The sequence below is a fragment of the Pseudophryne corroboree genome, chromosome 1, assembly GCF_028390025.1.
Source record: "Pseudophryne corroboree isolate aPseCor3 chromosome 1, aPseCor3.hap2, whole genome shotgun sequence".
NCBI lineage: Eukaryota > Metazoa > Chordata > Amphibia > Anura > Myobatrachidae > Pseudophryne > Pseudophryne corroboree.
This window is the reverse complement of record NC_086444.1, coordinates 896,074,668-896,097,259: the sequence shown is the minus strand read 5'-3', so window position 1 is coordinate 896,097,259 and position 22,592 is coordinate 896,074,668. Positions and strand designations below refer to the sequence as shown.

Here is a 22,592-nt window from a genome sequence, read left to right as displayed (position 1 = left end):
GGAGTCAGTAGCCACTGGCACCACAATAGGTTGGTTGATATGGAAAGCCGACACAACCTTAGGCAGGAACTGTGGACGAGTCCTAAGTTCCACCCTGTCCTCATGGAAGATCAGATAGGAGCTTTTACAAGATAAAGCCCCCAATTCCGACACGCGTCGTGCAGAAGCCAAGGCCAACAAGGTGACCGCCTTCCTTGTGAGAAACTTGAGATCAGCCTCCTGTAGAGGCTCAAACCAAGCAGATTGCAGGAACTGCAACACCACATCAAGAACCCATGGTGCCGTAGGCACCACAAAGGGAGGCTGGATGTGCAGAACCCCTTTCAAAAAGGTCTGAACCTCAGGAAAAAAAGCCAATTGTTTTTGGAAGAAGATGGACAAAGCAGAGATCTGGACCTTGATGGAGCCCAATCTCAGTCCCGTATCCACCCCTGCTTGCAGGAAAAGGAGAAAACGTCCAAGTTGAAACTCCACCGCCGGAAACTTCTTGGCCTCACACCAAGAAACATATTTCTTCCAAATGCGATGGTAATGTTTAGACGTTACCCCCTTCCTGGCCTGTATCAGGGTAGGAATTACCTCACTCGGGATACCTTTCTGAGCTAAGATCTATGTAGCCACAGTAAGTCTTGATAAGCGAATGACCCTGCAGCAGCAGATCCTCCCGAAGAAGTAAAGGCTGTGGATCTTCCAGCAGAAGATCCAGCAGATCCGCGTACCAAGCCCTTCTTGGCCAATGAGGATTGCCAGAGACTTTGTTCTTCTCACGAGCTGAAGAACCCTTGGTATCAGAGGAAGTGGAGGGAACACATACACTGACTTGAACACCCACGGTGTTGCCAGTGCATCCACCGCCACTACCTGTGGGTCTCTTGACCTGGAACAGTACCTCCATAGCTTCTTGTTGAGGCGGGAGGCCATCATGTCTATGTGAGGAACCCCCCACCAACCGGTTATCTCCTTGAACACCTCCGGTTGGAGGCCCCATTTCCCTGGATGGAGATCGTGTCTGCTGAGGAAGTATGCTTCCCAGATGTCTACACCCAGAATGAAGACTGCAGATATCACCACCATGTGCCTTTCTGCCCAGATGAGTATTTTTGACACCTCTGACATGGCAGCCCTGCTCTTTGTTCCGCCTTGTCGGTTTATGTAGGCCACTGTGGTCACATTGTCCGACAGCACCTGAACAGCCCGATCCTGTAGAACAGGGGTGGGCAATTATTTCAGTTGGGGGGCCGCTTAACACTTCCAGCGAATATTCGAGGGCCACACACAAAATACTCAAAAAGAGTCCCCTTTTTACACATTACGGCAGACAGCGTGCCCTTTTTTTTACACATTACGGCAGATAGCGTCCCCCTTTTTACACATTACGGAAGACAGCGTCCCCTTTTTACACATTACAGCAGACAGCGCCCCCGTTTTTACACATTACGGCAGACATCGTCCCCCTTTTTACACATTACGGCAGACATCGTCCCCCTTTTTACACATTACGGCAGACATCGTCCCCCTTTTTACACATTACAGCAGACAGTGCCCCCGTTTTTACACATTACGGCAGACATCGTCCCCCTTTTTACATATTATGGTAGACATCGTCCCCCTTTTTACACATTACGGCAGACATCGTCCCCCTTTTTACACATTACGGCAGACATCGTCCCCCTTTTTACACATTACGGCGGACATCGTCCCCCTTTTTACACATTACAGCAGACAGTGCCCCTGTTTTTACACATTACGGCAGACATCGTCCCCCGTTTTTACACATTACGGCAGACATCGTCCCCCTTTTTACACATTACGGCAGACATCGTTCCCCTTTTACACATTACGGCAGACATCGTCCCCCTTTTTACACATTACGGCGGACATCGTCTCCTTTTTTACACATTACAGCAGACAGTGCCCCCGTTTTTACACATTACGGCAGACATCGTCCCCCCTTTTTACACATTACGGCAGACATCGTCCCCCCTTTTTACACATTACGGCAGACATCGTCCCCCTTTTTACACATTACGGCAGACATCGTCCCCCTTTTTACACATTACGGCAGACAGCGTCCCACTTTTTTACATATTATGGCAGACAGTCCCTTCTTCCCCCCCCCCTCCCTCCCTCCCCTAAACCCATATTGCAGATTTTAACTCCGCGCCTCCCCACCCCTAAACCTATATGGCAGCTGAAGCGCTGGCTGGACAGGGGGTTTACCTGTTTGTCACAGTGACAGACGATCCCTACTGTCCGATGATCCGCGCTGCTGCCGCCTGGAGTCGCTGCTGATGTGGCCTCTCCTGCTTCCGCTCGCTGGCCACCGCTTCTTTTCCTCACTCAGTCACCGCTCCTGCTCACTGCAGTCCCCGTCCCCCGTGCCGCCCAGCGCGCGCATGGTAACAGAGGAAATCCCGGTCAGCTGACCCTGTGACGTGACCGGGATTTCCTCAGCGGCGCCGCGTCTGAGAGCTGTGCAATGATAAGCGGCCTATCGGGCCGCTTGTCATTGCACTCCGGTGGGGCACAGCGGGCCAGGCACGATCGGTCCGTGGGCCGCATCCGGCCCGCGGGCCGCATGTTGCCCACCCCTACTGTAGAAGGTGTGCTGCTTGCAGAAGGGCATTGTACACGGCCCTGAGTTCCAGGATGTTTATTGGGAGGAGTGATTCTTGATCCGACCAATGTCCCGGAAAAATTTCCCCCAGAGCGACTGTTCCCCAACCTCTTAGTTAAAAGGATCCAGTCTTGAATTGGAACCTTCGCTTTTCCAGAAGGTGCGGAAGTTGCAGCCACCAGAGGAGTGAAATCCTGGCTTTCGGAGACAGGTGTATCCTTTTGTGCATGTGTAGGTGAGAGCCCGACCACTGGTCCAAGTGGTCCAGCTGAAAAGGTCGAGTATGAAACCTGCTGTACTGCAGAGCCTCGTAGGTGGCAACCATCTTCCCCAGAAGGCGTATGCATTGATGAACCAATATCCGGGTAGGCTTTAGGACATCCCGGACCATTGTCTGAATCACCAACGCTTTCTCCATCGGGAGAAATACCCTCTACACTCCCGTGTCGAGGATCATTCCCAGGAAAGACAGCCACCTTGTCGGCTCCAGATGAGACTTTAGAAGGTTCAGGATCCAACCATGCTTCCTGAGCAGCTGTGTCGTGAGTGCGATCAGGAGATCGTCCAGATATGGAATTATGTTCACCTCCTTTTTGCGGAGGAGAACCATCATCTCCACCATCACCTTGGTGAAGATCCTTGGTGGTGTGGAGAGGCCAAACGGCAGCGCCTGGAACTGATAGTGATTGTCCATCAGCGCAATCCTGAGATATGCTTGATGCGGCGTCCAAATGGGAATGTGGAGGTAATGTCCAGAGACACCAGGAACTCCCCCTCCGTCAGTCCTGAGATGACAGCTCTCAGAGATTCCATCTTGAATTTGAACTCCCTGAGATTAGGGTTCAAAGACTTTAAGTTTAGAATAGGCCATACCGAACCCTCCGGTTTTGGTACCACAAAAAGGTTTGAATAATAACCCTTGTTCCATTGTCCTGTCTACCAGCAGGGCTGGCAAGCCTGACTTGAAGAAACGGTGAGGCGGGGGATCTTGAAACTCCAGTCTGTAACCTCTGGACACTATATCCAGGACCCAGGGGTCCAGACCCGATGACACCCAGACGTGGCTGAACTGCCAGAGTCTTGCCTCCACCTGACCCTCCTCCAGGCCTAGCTGTCCACTGTCATGCGGAGGACTTAGGGGTATCAGAAGCGGGCTTCTTGGTCTGGGAACATGTGGGAGCAGGTTTCTTTCCTTTGGCACGACCACCTCTGAAGAAGGTGTTCGAAGGCTTATTCTTTCTAGGTCTCGCAGGCCAAAAGGACTGTGACGTGGTAGAGGAAAAAGGCTTCTTCCTAGCCGGTGCAGCTGAGGGGAGAAAAGGAGACTTACCCGCGGTAGCCGTGGCAATCCACGCATCCAGCGCCTCCCCAAAGAGAGCCTGACCTTTGTATGGTAGGACCTCCAAACATTTCCACACAGCCAAAGAACCCTGCAAGCCGAGACGGACATGGAGGAGATCCCCGCAACCATGGATCCCAGGTCTTTCATGGAATCCACCAGGAACCCTGCAGAATCCTGAATATTACATAAAAATAAATCAACGTCACCTTTGTCCAGCGTAGTCGATTCCTCCTGCAGAGTGATTGACCACCTGGCAATAGCTTTAGCAATCCAAGCACAGGCTATAGTAGGCCGCAATATAGCCCCTGAAGCCGTGTAAATGGATTTCAGTGTAGTATCCACCTTGCGATCTGCCAGGTCCTTTAATGCGGTAAATCCCGGTACCGGTAACACCACATGTTTGGACAGCCTGGAGACAGAGGTGTCGACTATCGGTGGGGACTCCCATCTCTTCCTATCTTCCTCTGGGAAGGGAAAAGCCACCAAGACTCTCTTGGGAATCTAGAATTTCTTTTCCGGAGTTTCCCATGCCTTTTCAAAGATAGCATTTAATTCTTTGGATGCTGGGAAGGTGAGGGGGGGCTTCTTATTATCTGTAAAGAAGGCCTCCTCCACCTGTTCCGGAGCTGTGTCTGAAATGTGTAAAACATCCCTAACAGCCTGAATCATCAACTGCACCCCCTTGTTAAGTGATGCTGTCCCCTTCAATACATCCCCGTCACCGTCTGCAGCGTCAGAGTCGGTGTCCATGTCATCCTGCATAATTGCAAGTGCATGTTTGTGAAAATGTACCGCAGGGGACCCCGAGGAGGCAGTATCAGACCATACAACCATAGAGGACTGGAAGACCTGAGTGGCATACTCAGTCCTAGCAACTCTATCAGAAATCTGAGAAATAGTCCCCCTCAGAGAGACTAACCACTCTGGCTCTCTAGCTGGGATCTGTGCAATCCTGATTACATGGAATGGAATCTTCCTGGGAAGACAAATCCTCTGCAGCATATGAAACAGTGTCCCTAGACATGTTGTCACACACCCTCAAACACCCCACAAACACACAGGGTATTATGTAGACAGAGTTTCCCCCCAAGAATGGCAGAGAGACACAAAGATTGGAGCCAACCCACACACAGCACTATTAGAGGTATAGGGAGTCCCTAACCAGCGCTGACTGTGTCCCTTAATAGGTGACACAGCCTTTATACAGCCTCCCCCCCTTTCTACAACCCCCTGGTACCGTACAGATAGCTGGAGATTGCTCTGGAGGGACCTGGATCCACTTGGTAGTGAGTGCAGGCAGGAAAAATGGCGCTGAACGCTGCTGGGTCTGCTCTGAGAAGCTCCGCCCCCTCAATGGCGCTGTCTTCCTGCTCTTTCAAAGATTATACTGGCCGGAGGATTTGTGCTGGCCTGGATCCGCAGACCCCGACAGGCCTGTAGTGGACAGTGTAGGGTCCGGAGCTGGCCCAGGGCACCCCTCCCAACGCGCACCGCAGTACAGCTGAGCCTGCCAGGAGCGCGGTTAAGACCGCGCTCCTACCCTCTAGCCGCCCTCTTCACACTGTCCCCCCGCTTGCAGTGACTCACTCGCCACACTTCAGCTCCCTGAGGGGGTGGTGGCTGGCTGCCGGCGGGGCACGGTCGGACCCCTCTGGAGCTCAATGTCCAGTCAGTGGGAGCAGTGGCTCAAGACCCCGCAGGGTGGACACTGATCCCCCCCTCAGTCCCTCACTGCAGGGAGGCTGTCGCCAGCAGCCTCCCTGTAAAATAACAAACACTGAAATGAAAGAAAAAAACTTTTTCTAAGAGATCTCTGTAGAGCTCCCCTAGCTGTGACTGGCTCCTCCGGGCACATTTTCTAAACGGAGTCTAGTAGGAGGGGCATAGAGGGAGGAGCCAGCCCACACTATTAAACTCTTAAAGTGCCCATGGCTCCTGGTGGACCCTTCTATACCCCATGGTACTAATATGGATCCCAGCATCCTCTAGGACGTAAGAGAAATATATATAATTATATATCTATATATATATATCTATATATATCTATATATATTTATATCTACAGTATCTAGTGTGTGAACACACCAGTCCATCTGCTGGGCTCCCTACATCCCCCAGGGTCCCACAGTTACGTTCACCTTGAGGCTGGAGGTCGTGCACAGTAGGGCAAGCAGTGAAACAATCATGGATACCACCAGTCCAGCCCCCTGGAGCAGCAGCCACTCTCCCCATGTAGGCATGTACAGTGGTGTAGCAGCCAGCCAGCAGCAATATCCCAGCGCCGGCGATGAGAGACGGACGTTCGGGACTCAGGACAGACTATATTAATGAGTTTGTCACCCGGCCAGCACTCCAGCATCAGTAGCCCCTGGGAACTACAGTACAGTACCTAGGACTCAGAGGAGCTGTGTGCTACAGCTGCAGATGCAGCTGCAGTGTCACTGACATAGCTGCAGCGTCACTGACAGCTCCACTGACATAGCTCCACCACCTTTCCCCCCAAGAAAATCTCTCACCTACGGCGATGTATCGGTGGCAGGGGGGGGGGGGGGTTTCTAGGTTTCTCGGAAAACCCCCTGCATGCGCTAGTGACTGTCCCAGGTTTTATAAAGCGGAGAGTGGGGTAAAATGAGCTGGTGGGTAAGCTGACCCACTCCCTGTATCTAGAACCCATCATTTATACCTGGCTGTGATGGAGAAAAGCACTTGGTAAAGTAGAAAGTATACTTTTTTTTTCACAAAAAAATAGTTTTTTGCTTGCGAAATTAAATTATACATGTTACGTATTCTGACTGTTGTTTCAAAGCAGATGTATCCAGGCCTAAAAATATAAGTTGGTGATTTGCCAGTGTATAAAACCATTTAAATAATTTAGCTAGAGATTAACTTGAATTATGAAGATAGGCAGTTTTTCCCCCAAAATAGTGTAGGTGGGGTAAATAGCCAGTTTGAAACTGAGGAAGCAGGGCCAGATTTAAGGGAGAGGCAACAGGGGCGGTAGTCCTGGGCCCTCCACACATTAGAGCCCCCCACACACTGATGCTCTAAACGTAGAAAAGTACATGCGACGGCTCAGTCATTATTTCACAGCAGCTGCCAAGGAGGTCTGTACAGAGTCTTGCGGGATAGAGCAGTGAATTCCTGCGAGAGCCTGACACTGTGTGGCTGTGTCTGGTGCAGCCGTGCGCTATCCCTGCTTCTGTGGTCTGGTGCAGCGTTGCGCTCAGAGTCGTAACTATGTGTGTGCCAGGTGTGCCTGGCACACAGCGCAGTCACCCTGGGGGCGAAACTGCCCACATTCCCTAAAGTCATCAGCGGCATTGTAATGAGTCAAACTGACTCATTACAAGCCGCCTGTGTGCGTGTGCTGTCGCCGGAGTGTAGAGGAGCAGCCCCGGGGGCAGTGAAGGAGGAGGAGTGCTTCTGTGGCTAGGTAGTATGAGGAAGACAAAGTGAGTGCAAGATCTCTCAGAAGAATCTGGGGGAACTCTGTCAAAGAGAAACCTACTTTGTTATTCAAGGAACATTATATGGCATTATTTCCACAAAAGAGGACATTTATCAAATCTTGGATATAGACAAAGTGGAGAGAAATAAAGTACAAACCAATCAACTGTCCTTTTTCATACACAACCAGTAAAATGACAGAAGCTGATTGGTTGGTACTTTAAATCTCATCTCTCCAAATTTAGATAAATCTCCCCCAAAATGATTTGTTGAAAAAGCTACAGTGCCTCAACCTCAAAATTCAGGAGGAACGGCAAGGTTAGGGCAATAATTCATATTTTCCAGCAACATTGATGGGTGGGATGTTGAATAATCGTTGAAATGCCAAACAGATGATATATGAAAATTGTTTATTGTCGAATGATAAACTTTATTTGGTGGCTTTTATATTGTTTAATGTTAGCTTTAAGAAAGTAAATGACTATTTGTAAAGGAATTAGTAAATACTGTATATATTTTTTAATTATGCTCATGTTAAAACTTGTAAAAGTCAGTTGGTCAGTGTGCCCCCCAGATTGGTCTATTTACCTATTTATTCAAATCAATGTATCCCTAATTTGGGGCAAGCTGAGCCGCAAGACCCCCTTTTTTTTTTAGAAGTCATAATTTCATGGCCCTTTGTGACAAATACATTTTTATAATTTCTATTGACAGGATACATCTTGAAATAGAGGTAGATGGTTTCATTCTTCTTTGGTCTAATTTTTTCTTGCTCAGGGGATAATATACTATAAGTACCTTACTCTCTCCTATTTTTTTCCTTTAAAGTGTAGAATTGAGGTTTGGCTATATATTTCACCTATAAAGTTTAATATAAAAATGAAAAATGCACACTTAAAAAAAATAAATCACATTGTAAAGTTGATGACTAATAATATCAACATTTAAAGCAGCAATCCCATGAAAAATGTAGATGTGTTACCATGAACCACTCTGGCAGGCTATAAGATCTATAGGGAGGCAGTTATGTGACCGGCGGTCAGGAGACCTACGGTCACAATACTGACATCGGAATCCCACCCCCTTACAGTCCCGACAGTCGGCATGCTAACAGTGACTATTCACACTCGTGGGTGTCCACGACACCCACAGAGTGGTAATACCCCCCACTGCTGGCCATCTGATATGTGAGAACACCGATCATGCATACTCAACCCGATCTATATATATCAAATCTTGATATTACCAATTTCTCTTTGTTTTTTTCTTAATACTGCTCTTAATTATGAATAATTCTGCAGATTTTCCACAGTGCAACGTAACTACTGTAGTAACCAGTCCCATGGCATTAATTGTGTAAAGCAGTGTGCTTTTTCCCACACCTCTAATCTCTGTTTTTGCTTATCCTGCCTTCTCAAGATAATGGGGGAGATATACTAAGCCTTGCAGAGTGATAAGGTACTAGAAAATCAGCTCCTAACTGTCATCTTACAGGCTGTGTTTGAAAAGTGATCGGATCTGATTGCCTGGTACTTTATCTCTCTCCAAGGCTAAGTACAACTGCTCCAATATGAGAGGTGAGCCTGTATCTCTGTGTTAAAATAACCATGTGCAATGTGATTTCCTACACCTCTATTCTCTGCATCTCCATACCTCCAAGTTTTACCTGAAGTAGAATCAGGTCCCTGCTTGCATGGCTAAAAAAAAAGAAGGGGGGGGGGGGGGCATAGAGAAATGGGAGGAGCATGGCCTTACAACAACCTCCATTTGCATCACTGTGGTGGTGTGTCCAGCACTCTCAGAGATGCTAGGCTGCCCCAAGGTTCTCCCTGCACTGTGAATAGATGCAGTGCACATTGTGGTGGTACTGTAGTGCTCCCACCAAACCCCATGGGAAACTGCGTCCGCATAAAATACTATGCAAACACTGGATCACACGGCTTGCCCAGCCATAAAAACAGCCCTGCGTAAAACTCTTATTGATGTGATAACATTATCATGACAATTCTCTTTAATTACTTTTTATCTCGAGAATCAGTTGTCCTATCTAATCTAGTCCTAGTTAATCTAATAGAAGAAGGAGGATGGTGTGCAATGCAAACTCCATCCTTGCTTTGTGGGAATCAGTCTGAATGACCTACTGGTAGGTGGGAGTTCTGAGTGGCACATGGGGCATTTTGTAACAAGAGTGGCATGTGGATGGTCTGGGTTATTTTATGTTGAGTGGTGTGGGAGTGTGGATGATATTTCAGGGATGATTTTATTACTGAGATTAAGGATAATGTGCAGACGGTTGAAAGGTCATGCTTGCTTAGTCAATTAATGTCTTTATACCCAGTCTTCAAATGAATCCCCTGTGCTTAGATGTTGGCTATTACTGTATGTAACTCAAAATCAAATTTTCTTTAACTGTATATTTCATACAGCTGTTTCTATGATTCTTTAATAAATCTGTTTTAAAACGTAATCCCAGCTGAGCAGCGGCAGCTGGTTTCCTCCGTGATGACATGGCTAGCTTGATTGTTCTCAGATGGTTGCTATGGGGATGTCAGGCCTTATCGTTATGTTGTCCTGGATGTCTCTCCTCATGCAGTTGCAGTAGTTTCCATTGATTATTATAAAGCAGATATTCTCACAGCCTATTGGCTCCATTCACTGTAAAATGGCCATTCAACTCATCCTTCAGTGCTGGTTATACTGCTTGTTTCCTGACTAGCTACATCTGCTGAATCTTTTCTGACTGATCCTTTGTTGCTGATCCTGATTTGCATTTGACCTCACTATCTCTCCTGTGTTTTGATCTTGTCTTGTTCCATGATACTTTTTCCCTGCATCTTGCCCTTAACCCAGACCATATTCTGACCTTGCTTGCCAATCTCATACCCTTATCATTGGCCTGCTTATTGTCTCTGTTTTGGTATGCTCTGTCCCTCTGTTCATCAATATATTAATTTTTTAGTGATTGTATTGTCACCAAGCACCACACTACCATTATATTAGCGTCCATGCATTTCAGCGTATTCAGTTTGAATCTGACACAACGTTCAGAGGTGCAGAGTCAACTCATCTCCAGTCAAGTTCATTGCTTACCTAGGGAGCTATGACGTGTATGGTGACAGCAACTAAGTCTGTGCTTCACTGGGGAGTTCCCAGAGAATACCTGCACTGTATTTGACTCTGGAAGTTATGTCAAGTATGGATTGAATGCTCCGAGATACATTGGCAGCAGATTTCATAGTAACATGTCACATGACAAGGGTAATTTGTCCAAGTATTTTCTAATACAATCCAGGTCATGAGTATTTCGTTTTTTTCTCCACACAGCACTCATTCTCACATCACCTGCAAAAACAAATAAGGTGCTCCACTTCAAACTTACCATGATGTTTTTGTGTATAAATCCCTGTCTGTAACGTGCTGGTTTCAGGTGTGGATACTCCTCTGTACTTGTGACTTTGATATTCCAGATCTTTTTCCAGGCATCATAAAGTTGAATATGTACTGGGTAGACACCTGAGTGATGCGGAGCCACTGCATAACCCATGTCAGTGGGAATACCATGCTCCTGTAAAATATATTGATAGCCATGAATGACAGTGGAACCTATTATCAATGGAAGTAATACTAATTTTCAAGAGTTTAACTATCCATGATGCTGTTCACTGGTTGGATGCATTGAGCTTAACTGGTATAGCTGTTGCTATCGCTGTCCAACTGCTAGAACCACTGAACCCAACTGTGGGGTAAATTTACTAAAATGGGAGTTCTATTTAAGATGAGATGTTGACCATAGCAACCAATCAGATTATACTTCTCATTTATCTAGCACCTTCTAGAAGATAATACCTTAAATCTGGTTGCTATGGACAACAACCAATCTTAAATAGAACTCCCATCTTAGTAAATTTACCCTGTGTCTTGCACAATTTCTACATGCAGTGGAAGTTGCAGGGATCAATTTTCCAGAGTGCAGCAAAGAACTCTCCAACTCTTCTACTGCCTGGTTCAGTTACTACTTCCCATTTTAATATTATGCAGTATATCACCTGGAATATGTTATGGAAATCTCACATTTTGTATGCATCCCATGATAAAATATTGTAAACAAGGTATAGGTATAGAGTACCAGCCAATCAGAGTCTAACTGCCACGTAACAGGCTGTGTTTAAAAAATTATATTACAGTAGCTGGTTGGCTGGTACTTTGGGGTCTATTTACTAAGCCTTGGATGGAGATAAAGTACCAGTCAATCAGCTCCTAAATGACATTTTTCAAACCCAGCCTAAGACATAGCAGATAGCAGCTGATTGACTGGTACTTTATCTCTATCCACTTTATCTTCATGCAAGGCTTAGTAAATAGACCCCTTCTCTGCACTTTATCACTCCCCAAGGCTTTGATACAGGGGTTCTCAAACTCTGTCATCAGGACCCCACACAGTTCACGTTTTCCAGGTCCCCTGTAGATGCACTATGCATGACCAACTGTGACATTTTAAAAACCCACATGTGACCTGGAAAACATGAACTGTGTGGGTTCCTGATGACTGAATTTGAGAATCTGTGTAACAGTACATCTGTCCCATTATGAGAAATTTTACCCTTTCTTCAACAAAAGCGCAAAATGATTTTACAACATAACAACTTCAATCAGGTAGATAATGCACTGTAATTTTGCGGTACGTTGTGTTACGAATATTGGCTTATGGATGCATCAGACGCAAAGGTGCGTCATACACGTAATATAATACTAAACTTAGAAGGATGACAAAAGGCCTGCCTGACTCTATTCAGTTGTATCACATCATCAGATATATTAATATTTTATTTTATTTTTTTAACAGATTATTCTATGGGCTACTTAGATTTAGCATTTTCAATAATGTTACAAAATTGTATTATTGGGTACCTTTAATAAATAAAAAAGTTACATTTTTTTTATTAGTTATGATTAGGAAGTATAGCGGGAAACCCAAACATTTTACATTAATGAATAAGTGGTGCTAAAATAGTAGTAGGGTGTACTTTGAAGTAATTTGTCACTCTTTCCCTCTGCACATTTCCACTATGCACATTTTCCGAAACACAGTCACACAATAATACAGTAGATGTAAATTGGTTTGCAGGATGAGGGCAAGATGGAGAATCAGGGGTATTTGTTCCAATACAAATACAGTGCTAAATGAGCTTTATTACAGGTGGATTCATAGAACTTACAGTAGCTGTGTTATTTGTAGACTGTGCATTTTGCCAAGCATACATCTGTCATCATTTGAAGACAAATTGATGTGTTAAATATTCAGTGAATCTGCAATGTGGTGCAAAGACATTGCCAAAGTCATATTTTATATAATATCATATTTTGTTGCTTAAAACATGCCAAGTATTGAAGTCTTGCTTTGGGCTAACAGCAAAACCATCCAAACATGAAGATCTTTATTCAGAGCTGGTATATACAGAAACTGTACCCATATATTATTTTTGACAACACAACGATCATGTTAGGCACATTATTTTAATGAAAGGAATTCGACCAATTAAGTGAAGATGAGATTAAGTTACCTACTGTTAAGTATATGATATTAGTTGGAAAAATCATAGTATTCATATGTATTTATAATATGTAGTGTGCTTTTGTGCAATTCATAATGTTGAAAGTTGATTTATAGAAAAAAAAATTCTACTGATATGATTTTGATTTATAGTACAGGTTGAGTATCCCTTATCCAAAATGCTTGGGACCAGAGGTATTTTGGATATTGGATTTTTCCTTATTTTGGAATAATTGCATACCATAATGAGATATCATAGTGATGGGACCTAAGTCCAAGCACAGAATGCATTTATGTTACATATACACCTTATACACACAGCTGGAAGGTAATTTTAGCCAATAATTTTTGTAACTTTGTGCATTGAACAAAGTGTATCTATAGTCACACAATTCATTTATGTTTCATATACACCTTATACACACAGCCTGAAGGTCATTTAATACAATATTTTTAATAACTGTGTGTATTAAACAAAGTTTGTGTACATTGAGCGATCAAAAAACAAAGGTTTCACTATCTCACTCTCACGCAAAAGAGTCCGTATTTCGGAATATTCCGTATTTCGGAATATTTGGATATGGGATACTCAACCTGTACAACCTTATATTAGTATCTTATCTTATAGGTTAAGCTTGTGCTTTTTACTGTATGTGTCAACATAAATTTCAGACAATTAAAAAATGTAAAGCCTTTATGTTGAATTGTATTCGTATTTGGTTTTAAATTAATACCATTATGTATGTATTACACAGTTTTTAACTGAATGTTCAGCAGAGAGACACAATATTAATAATTAGGGCTTTTTCTTTCTTGGATATTTTGAAAGAGTCCCTTGAAAATAATTTATATCATTATAGCGAAGCACCTTCTGCAGAACGGGAAGTGGTTAAAATACCACCAGTCGAGATCCTGCTGGTCACAATATTGATGTCAGAATCCCAACAGGTGGTGAAATGCCACCGCCAGAATACCGGTGACACAGGCTATTCTCCCAATGTGGTTGTCCATGACACCCATAGAGGGAAAATATAACCTGTGGTGAGCGCAGCGAGCCACCGTGCCTGCAGCGTGGAGAGCCCACAAGGGTATTTCTAGTGCTCGCCATGCTGCTGGCATGCTGGAGGATGGGATCCTGCTGTCGGGATCATAGCAGCTGGCATCCTGTCCACCAGGGAATTGTATGTATTCCCTGCAGAACAGCCACATTTTGTTATTATAGTTAAATGACTCTTTCTGTACTCACATCATGCTCCCTTAAAGATTTTAGTGTAGATACCATTTGGACTGCTGCAAGACTAGTTTCTATCAAGATAGGAACAAAGGGTGCAGGTGCACCATACACCATTAAAATTATTATAACCATAATATAATATTTGAGGTTCTTGGCATATATTGGCCAGTATATGAGCCTGCCCACCTGCTTCACGGTGACCTCATCGGACAGGTCCCTAACACTATAGGGGTTCACCTCCAGGATGCAGAGCACCCCCAGACCACCCCAGCCAAACCACCCCAGGGCATCACACAGAAAAAGGATTGGAGTGAAAGATCAGTGTTAAGCAAATGAAAGAGGCTGCTGAATGTAAAAGAAAAGAAGAGGACAGCAGTAAAGTGTCAGAGTGTTAGAATGTGAAGTTTAGCTGAGCAGCGTAATAAGTGTAAAAAATATGTGAAAAAAGCTACATAAATATAAAAAAAAACAATGTGATATAAGTGTTGAAAGTAAATGTAAGGTGGTGATGCCCCAAGGTGGCCCAGCCAGAGCAATATAGGGAGCTCCACGCCCCAAAAGCTCACCCCCAAACTGACTTTGTATATAATTAAAAGGATCATACCTATGTCTTTTGTGCAGTCAGAATGTGCTGGTTCCCTGTTTAAAAGCCTGAGAGGCAGTGGGTGGGGTGCTAATCCAGAGATGAGGGCTATCCCAATATTTATGTAACTTTTTTCACATATTTTTTACACTTATAACACTGCTCAGCTAAACTTCACATTCTAACACTCTGACACTTTACTGCTGTCCTCTTCTTTTCTTTTACATTCAGCAGCCTCTTTCATTTGCTTAACACTGATCTTTCACTCCTATCCTTTTTCTGTGTGATGCCCTGGGGTGGTTTGACTGGGGTGGTCTGGGGGTGCTCTGCGTCCCGGAGGTGAACCCCTATAGTGTTAGGGACCTGTCCGTTGAGGTCACCGTGAAGCAGGTGGGCAGGCTCATATACTGGCCAATATATGCCAAGAACCTCAAATATTATATTATGGTTATAATAATTTTAATGGTGTATGGTGCACCTGCACCCTTTGTTCCTATGTTGTAGAATTACAGTACTTAGTCCCAGCAAGGTAGCACATCCCATTATAATAAGCTAGGGTGTGCAGTCCAGGCCCGTTTTCATATAGTCTATATTATGTGTGTGTATACACGCCTGAGGGATTGGGACAGCCCTCATCTCTGGATTAGCACCCCACCCACTGCCTCTTAGGCTTTTAAACAGGGAACCAGCACATTCTAACTGCACAAAAGACATAGGTATGATCCTTTTAATTATATACAAAGTGAGTTTGGGGGTGAGCTTTTGGGGCGAGGGCTCACTATATTGCTCTGGATGGGCCACCTTGGGGCATCACCACCTTACATTTACTTTTAACACTTATATCACATTGTGTTTGTTTTATTTTTATGTAACTTTTTTCACATATTTTTTACTTATAACACTGCTCAGCTAAACTTCACATTCTAACACTCTGACACTTTACTGCTGTCCTCTTCTTTTCTTTTACATTCAGCAGCCTCTTTCATTTGCTTAACACTGATCTTTCACTCCTATCCTTTTTCTGTGTGATGCCCTGGGGTGGTTTGGCTGGGGTGGTCTGGGGGTGCTCTGTGTCCCGGAGGTGAACCCCTATAGTGTTAGGGACCTGTCCGATGAGGTCAATGTGAAGCAGGTGGGCAGGCTCATATACTGGCCAATATATGCCAAGAACCTCAAATATTATATTATGGTTATAATAATTTTAATGGTGTATGGTGCACCTGCACCCTTTGTTCCTATGTTGTAGTATTACAGTACTTAGTCCCAGCAAGGTAGCACATCCCATTATAATAAGCTAGGGTGTGCAGTCCAGGCCCCGTTTTCATATAGTTTCTATCAAGTTCTATAATTAAGTGGAGTCCATGGGATACTGTTACTTATCAAAATTTGGACTACCACTGCTCCTAAAGAAAGAGCAGGGGAACTAAGACAATGGTAGAGGTATAGGCTCTCAGACATTAATACAATTAAGAAGGTCCTAAGAAAAGCTGGGTTCACACCTATACAATCCGTGACACAATCACCCGATAACAGGTGAGTGGACCTATGATTGTACAAGTGTGTATTCAGATTCATTGCAGGAACGTCAGCTGATAAACAGCTTATAATGTTCCCGCAATGGTCAGGATTAGGAAATCGCATTTTATGTGTTTAATATTTTTCAGACTAACCTCCCAATCCCGTGCACACTGAGCTATTTCTAGCAAAGTGTGTACGAGGCTCACATGGTCTTAAATTGGGGACATAGCACTTGGGTGATAGGGAGTGTTTATCTGGTAAGGCCAGTGATTACAAAAGTGTGTACCCAGTTTAAGAGCTTAGAGATCAAAAGTGACACCTCTCACAAATTGCTCTTAAAACATTGTATTGCCAATTCTGTGGATTTACTGTGTTTCTTACCCTCCAGACACTTTATTATTCCAGGGCTCCAAGTGTCTGGAAGATATGTAGAAAAGCAATGCCTGCTTTTTTCCTCCAGTTACTTACATTGCATTGGGTGGAAACTTACATTGATTTCAACATAGGAGTATGGTAAATAATTTATATGTTTGAAAGTAGACAAAGAAATGAATGCCTTATTTGCTTGCCATTTTTGCAAATGTCCACTCAAATGCAATGTTTGTAAATTACCCTCATTGTCACCTAAACACCATTACAGTAACTGAGAAAATAACATTTCAAGGGTTAAAAATGAGTGCGTTCTTAGTAGAGATGAGCGGTTAAGATTATCTTGAATCTGAGCCCCCCCAAACTTCTGGTTTCCAAGTCAATCATACCCTAGGCTCGGTTTTCCCACCAGACTGGGATTCCAAATCAAGGCTAAATGCCATCCTCCTGGTGTTGGATTCATGTGGGTTTTGGATTTTATATAAGGACTTTGTGATGGTGACTCAACGCCATTTCACTAGAGTAATGCTGCTGTGTAGTGCGCTGTGCTCTGCTGTGTCCACCAACAAGTGGCTGTGCTATGTCCACCTACAAGTGGCTGTGCTGTGTCCATCCACAAGTGGCTGTGTTGTATTCATCTACAAGTGACTGTGCTGTGTCCATTAAGCGGCTGTGTTGTGTCCATATTCGATTGGCTGTGCTGTGTCCATCAACAAGTGGCTGTATTCAACCACAAGTGCTATGTCCATCCACAAACTGTGTCCAGTCCCTCTAGTCTATCTCTGTCACACAGTGGTGCTTTATTGGTTACGTAGGCCATTCCACACCCATTACATTCACATATAAGCAGCATGAATACATTATATTCAGTTGCAAAAAAATAAAACATTAAATACTTTAAAAAAATTAAAAAGTAAAAAATATGATTAAATTAAGCTGTGAGTTAAGAAAATTGTAAAAAATGTTGTGTAATTTGTTTTGTGCTGTTCTGTGCACTGTACCCCAGTATGCTGTACCCTAGTGCTCTTTGTGCACTTCATGTAAATATAAATATATAAATGTAAATATAAAATTGGTCTGATTCCACACAGTGGGAGCTGAGCTGCAAGAAAAATAATAAAAAAATTATTGTATCATTTGTTTGTACTGTTTTGTGCACTGTACCCCAGTATGCTGTACCCCAGTGCACTATATTTACTTCACATACATATAAAAGTGGTCTGACTCCATGCAGTGTGAGCAGAGCTGCAGGTTGAAAAAAAAAAAGAATTTAAAAAAAATGAACAAGAAGCAATATGTATATGCACACTTGTCCCCACACTACCAGTGTGCAGGCAAGAGCATACACTCCCAAGCGCTAGCACTTGCCAAGAGACAGAGATTGAATATATATATAAGGGCTGGACTGAAACTGAGGCTTGGAGCACATGAGTAAGTGCGCATGCGCAAATCGGCGCAGGAATTACAAATTGCAGTGGCTATATAAATGGAGTACACTGAATGCAGTCATTCAAACTGAGGAAGCTGCTGAATGTACTAGGAGGCAGAGAAACGCTTTTCATGGTGACTGTGCCAGGCTTATCATCTCCATTCATCGCTACTTAAAACCAGCTCGTGCTCATTGCACAACCATCAGTGTATTTGCAATTACGGCCAACTACCAGCAGAGGGAGCTGGAACACTGTGGATGTTTTCTGTGAGAGATCCTAACTCCAGATAGTCTGCAATAACGGATAAGCACCAGCAGAGGGAGTGGAACCACGGGATCATCCAAATAATATACCATCTGGAGGTGATATAATGGCTAATATGTGTTGTAATAGTCCATCTATTTAATTAGTGTGTGCACACATTTCTAAAAAGAACATTACACAGTTTTGGGACATATGAACACATTGAGTGTTTGAAGATACAGCCCATACCATTTTATATACAGTCTAGTGAACATTTAAGAATAATCCATAATTAGGATCAGCCTCTGAAGTTTTGCACATATAAGTCCGTTGGACTTTTTTAATGATGTATGCTAATTGTGTATTATGAATTAGAAAAGTATATGCAATATATGGATTGATGGATTGTTCATTCAATTATGGTTTATACTGATTGAATAAATTTTTATGCTGCAGCATTATATGATATTAGATTTATGATACAATAAAAGTATATATATTTTAATTATTCACACATTGTCTCTTTTGACTGGTGCAGACGGCGCTCCTCTATATTTGTAGGGAATCAATTCCTGGTCGAAGTAGTGTTTGTAAATTTAAAAAAATGGTTGTATAATTATTTTGTATTGTTCTGTGCATTGCACCGCAGTGCAACTTTGTTCACATATATAGAAAAGTTTTTTGAATCCTTGCAGTGTAAGCAAATCTGCAAGTTGAAAAAATATATTTAAAAAATATATATTGTTCTATTGTTTGTACTGTTCTGTGCACTGTACTCCAGTGTGTTTGTTCATGTATATATATTTAAAAAAAAACTGTGAATCCCTGCAGTGTATGATGAGCAGGCAGTTTGGCACTGTAGAACAGTTAGCTTAGCTGCCTTAAGCCCATTGTTAGCTTGTTTTGTTGAGGCCCAAACAAACAAAGCACTTCAGCACAAAATTGGGAGTCCCTGTCACTGAAGTGCTTGTCCTTTTTAATATCCAACATGAGGGTGGGTGACAAGGGGGGCCGAAGGACAAGTTCCATCTTTAACCATTTTTCATTTATGCCAGTGCTGTGTTGCAGTTTCAAAAATCAGCAATAAACTGCCATGTTTGTGCTGCTGCTCTGTCACTTAGTAACCAGCCAGCTCGCTGACGCCTTTGGCCTAAACTGGATGAAAACAATATTGTGAGGTGCTCAAAATTGACTTGAAATTACTTGATATTGATATTATTGAGGTTAAAATACTACATGAACAAAAAAGGACCAAATTCTGTGATTTTATCTTTTTTTCTATAGATTGAAAATAAAATAAAAATATATACAGATCAAAGGCCAAAATCAATTCAAAACCAAAATCAGCAAGACTGTTGTGGCAAAATCAAAACAAAACCCGACAATGGATTAGAACCAAAACCAAAGCCAACAAAAATGGTCTGGCTCACATCTCTAACTCTTAGTAGATTTAGATATATATATACTAAATATGTCAAATATGCAAAATAAATAAATAAATACATAAAATCACAATTTTATTAAAAGCCACTGTAATATATCAGCCTGGTTTAAATTCACTTTTTCTTTTCATATTTTGCTAAAAGTTTTTCTTTTGCTGAAATGATCAATGTTGTAGTGTTCAAAAGCATTATCTGTGAGATATCAGAGCAAGCATAGTCCACCATCCTTAAACCACGAAGACCTGCTTTTAGAGAGAGTTCACTGATAGTAAGAACATTCAACTAAATAGAAGTGTGGGTGGTTATAAAGCTTAGGGGAACATCAGAAGGATGAGAAATAACTGAAAACGGAATACATGAACTGAAAAAAAAATGATCTGTGGGCAGTAATTGAAGCAATACAACATCTATTTTGTGCATGCAGTATTTTATATAACTTCAGGATAGGAATGGATGTAATTTAAAATATATATGTTATTCAGAGATATGGTTCCCAGTTTGATACTTTCTAAGCTTTTTAGATTTCTATTTTTTAATTCTTATTTTTTTAGTCATTGATTTATGTTTTATCCATTGGCTTTCTGATATTTTACTTTGGTGAGCGGTTAATGTATAATGCACAAAAGCATAACATTTATTCTGTATTTTATCACATTGAGAATTTCTTCTTTTGATCACACTGCTGAACGTATGTCGCCTCAACAATAATGGTAAGAAAAGAAATGCATTTAAATGGGTTTAAGGGAAATGAGGCAGACTCATTTACTTGGATGTGCTATGCTTAAAAAGGAGTTATGATCCACATATGGGTTGCTTTCTATGTTGTTTGCTATATTATTTTTATGTTGTTTCAACCTATTTTCATATACAGTCAAATTTAGTATTTTATGATAAGGGAATGGGTAATAATAATAATAGTAATAATAATAATAATAATAATAATAATAATATCAAGCTATTGCCGTACCAATCTCCTAAACACAGTGGAGAAACATTTAAAGGGTTGAAGCAACATCCATGGCAATACAGACTTCCGAATCATCAAGAACTAGTGACATCACTGAGGCATTATTTCACATGGAGCAAAGCATAATTAATACCCCTTTCACACCGCACAAATAACCCGGTATCGACCTGGCATATTGCTGGGTCAACACGGGTCAGAGTGCGGTATGAAAGTCGCCTGACCCGACAATTCAACCCAAGAATAAAGCAGTGTTATACCCGGGTTGAATACCGGGTCAATAGCTGCGTAAATGGGCTCCTGGGTCGATGCGTCCCGGGACCCATTTACTACAGCAGGGAGAGGCGGCACAGAGATGATCTCATCTCCCAGCGCCACCTCCACCTCTGACCCACCCCCCACTGCTATGGCAACCCGCCCGGCATATTGCCGGGTCGGGGAAGCCTGCAGCAGCGGCCAATGCCGGATCCCACCCGGCAAGGACCTGTTTCCAAATCCCAGGTGGGATCCTGCATTGGCAGTGTGGAAGGGGTATAAGACAGTGTGCCTCATTTCTGACTAGTTTTCTATGAATTGATAGATTGGCTGCAATTACTGTATTTACAGGCATTCACTTTTTGTAGTCATTGACCACTGATCATATTGCATGGCAATGCATCATAGGAGAATGTTAAACTGCCAGTGAGTGCATTGCTAAATGGCGCCATATGCATAGTTGAACATACAACTGTTTGTGGAGCATCTTGTGATTTTTCATATTGTGCATGCTCCTAAAAAAAGCATATGCAGGTATGTTTAATGCAAAGTCATGCATATTTAAGTGTTATCACACTGAATACATGTAACTGGGTATTTTCATGTAGAAAATGTTCAGCAAGGGCATGGTGACAAAACTGCTGGCTACGCAGAGTTGAACAGAAGCATAAATACATGGCAGAGACACTGATAGGTTGTTATAAAGCCCCTACTGTGCAAACATGCCGGCACTAGGACACAGCAGGGTCGGATCTAGACTTTTCTTTTAGGGGGGGCGGTTTACGGTTTAATCTTGACCCCTCCCCTCTCCAGTCCCGTTCCTCGCCTCTCTCATCTTGACTCCTCCTCTCTCATCTTGACTCCTCCCCTCTCCAGTCCAAATTCCTCCATCACACAAATAGGTATAATTGCAGGTAAAGGATTTGTTAGTGGATGTTAGGTATAATAATCACTTCTACAACACATCAACACAAAGTTCCCCAATATGACATCTATCCAAATACCTCCTTATGTTCATCATAATGTATGACACGTCACGTACAGTTGTGATACCTACAGTATAAAAAGTTATAATCCCCTAATATTGGGGTATAGCAAAAGAAAATTAAATAAAATAATTAAATAAAAACAAAATGTCTGGAGAAATAGATGCAAATAATTACTCATCTTAATGTGAGGTACTGATATAGACAGTCAATCATCAAGGTTTATATGTCAACGTCGTTATGAAATAAAGTATTATCATAAACCTTGATGATTGACTGACTCTATATAAGCGCATTATATTAAAATGAGAAACATTAACAATGTGATAATACCTATAATTCCTTTCTTTGGGATACTAGCAACTTTTATGGATACAAATGGTAACAACTGGCATACTAGGTGTTGCTGAACCAGGAAGGGAAGACACATTATAATACCCTGTTATATTACTATAATAAGGGGAACTGCTGAATAGTACCAAGGGGATTTTAGGCACAGAGTCTTGGGGGGTTAGGCCAATTATTTGGTAATCCCACACAGTACTCAACACTTGCCAACCCTAACAGATGAATTTCACATTTGTAATTGTCCAATAATGGAGTTTGAGACT

General features: G+C 42.8%; 1 protein-coding gene across 6 annotated transcripts in view; it reads right to left on the bottom strand.

The window, feature by feature from the left end:
- Positions 1-22,592, bottom strand: part of LOC134916465 (bifunctional heparan sulfate N-deacetylase/N-sulfotransferase 3-like) — a 474,893-nt gene that overhangs the window by 153,324 nt on the left and 298,977 nt on the right. For all 6 annotated transcript variants that reach the window (XM_063920216.1, XM_063920218.1, XM_063920214.1 and 3 more), the window contains one exon: positions 10,786-10,971. In XM_063920216.1, coding sequence (XP_063776286.1) covers positions 10,786-10,971 — 186 coding nt within the window. The remainder of the gene's footprint in view (positions 1-10,785; positions 10,972-22,592) is intronic.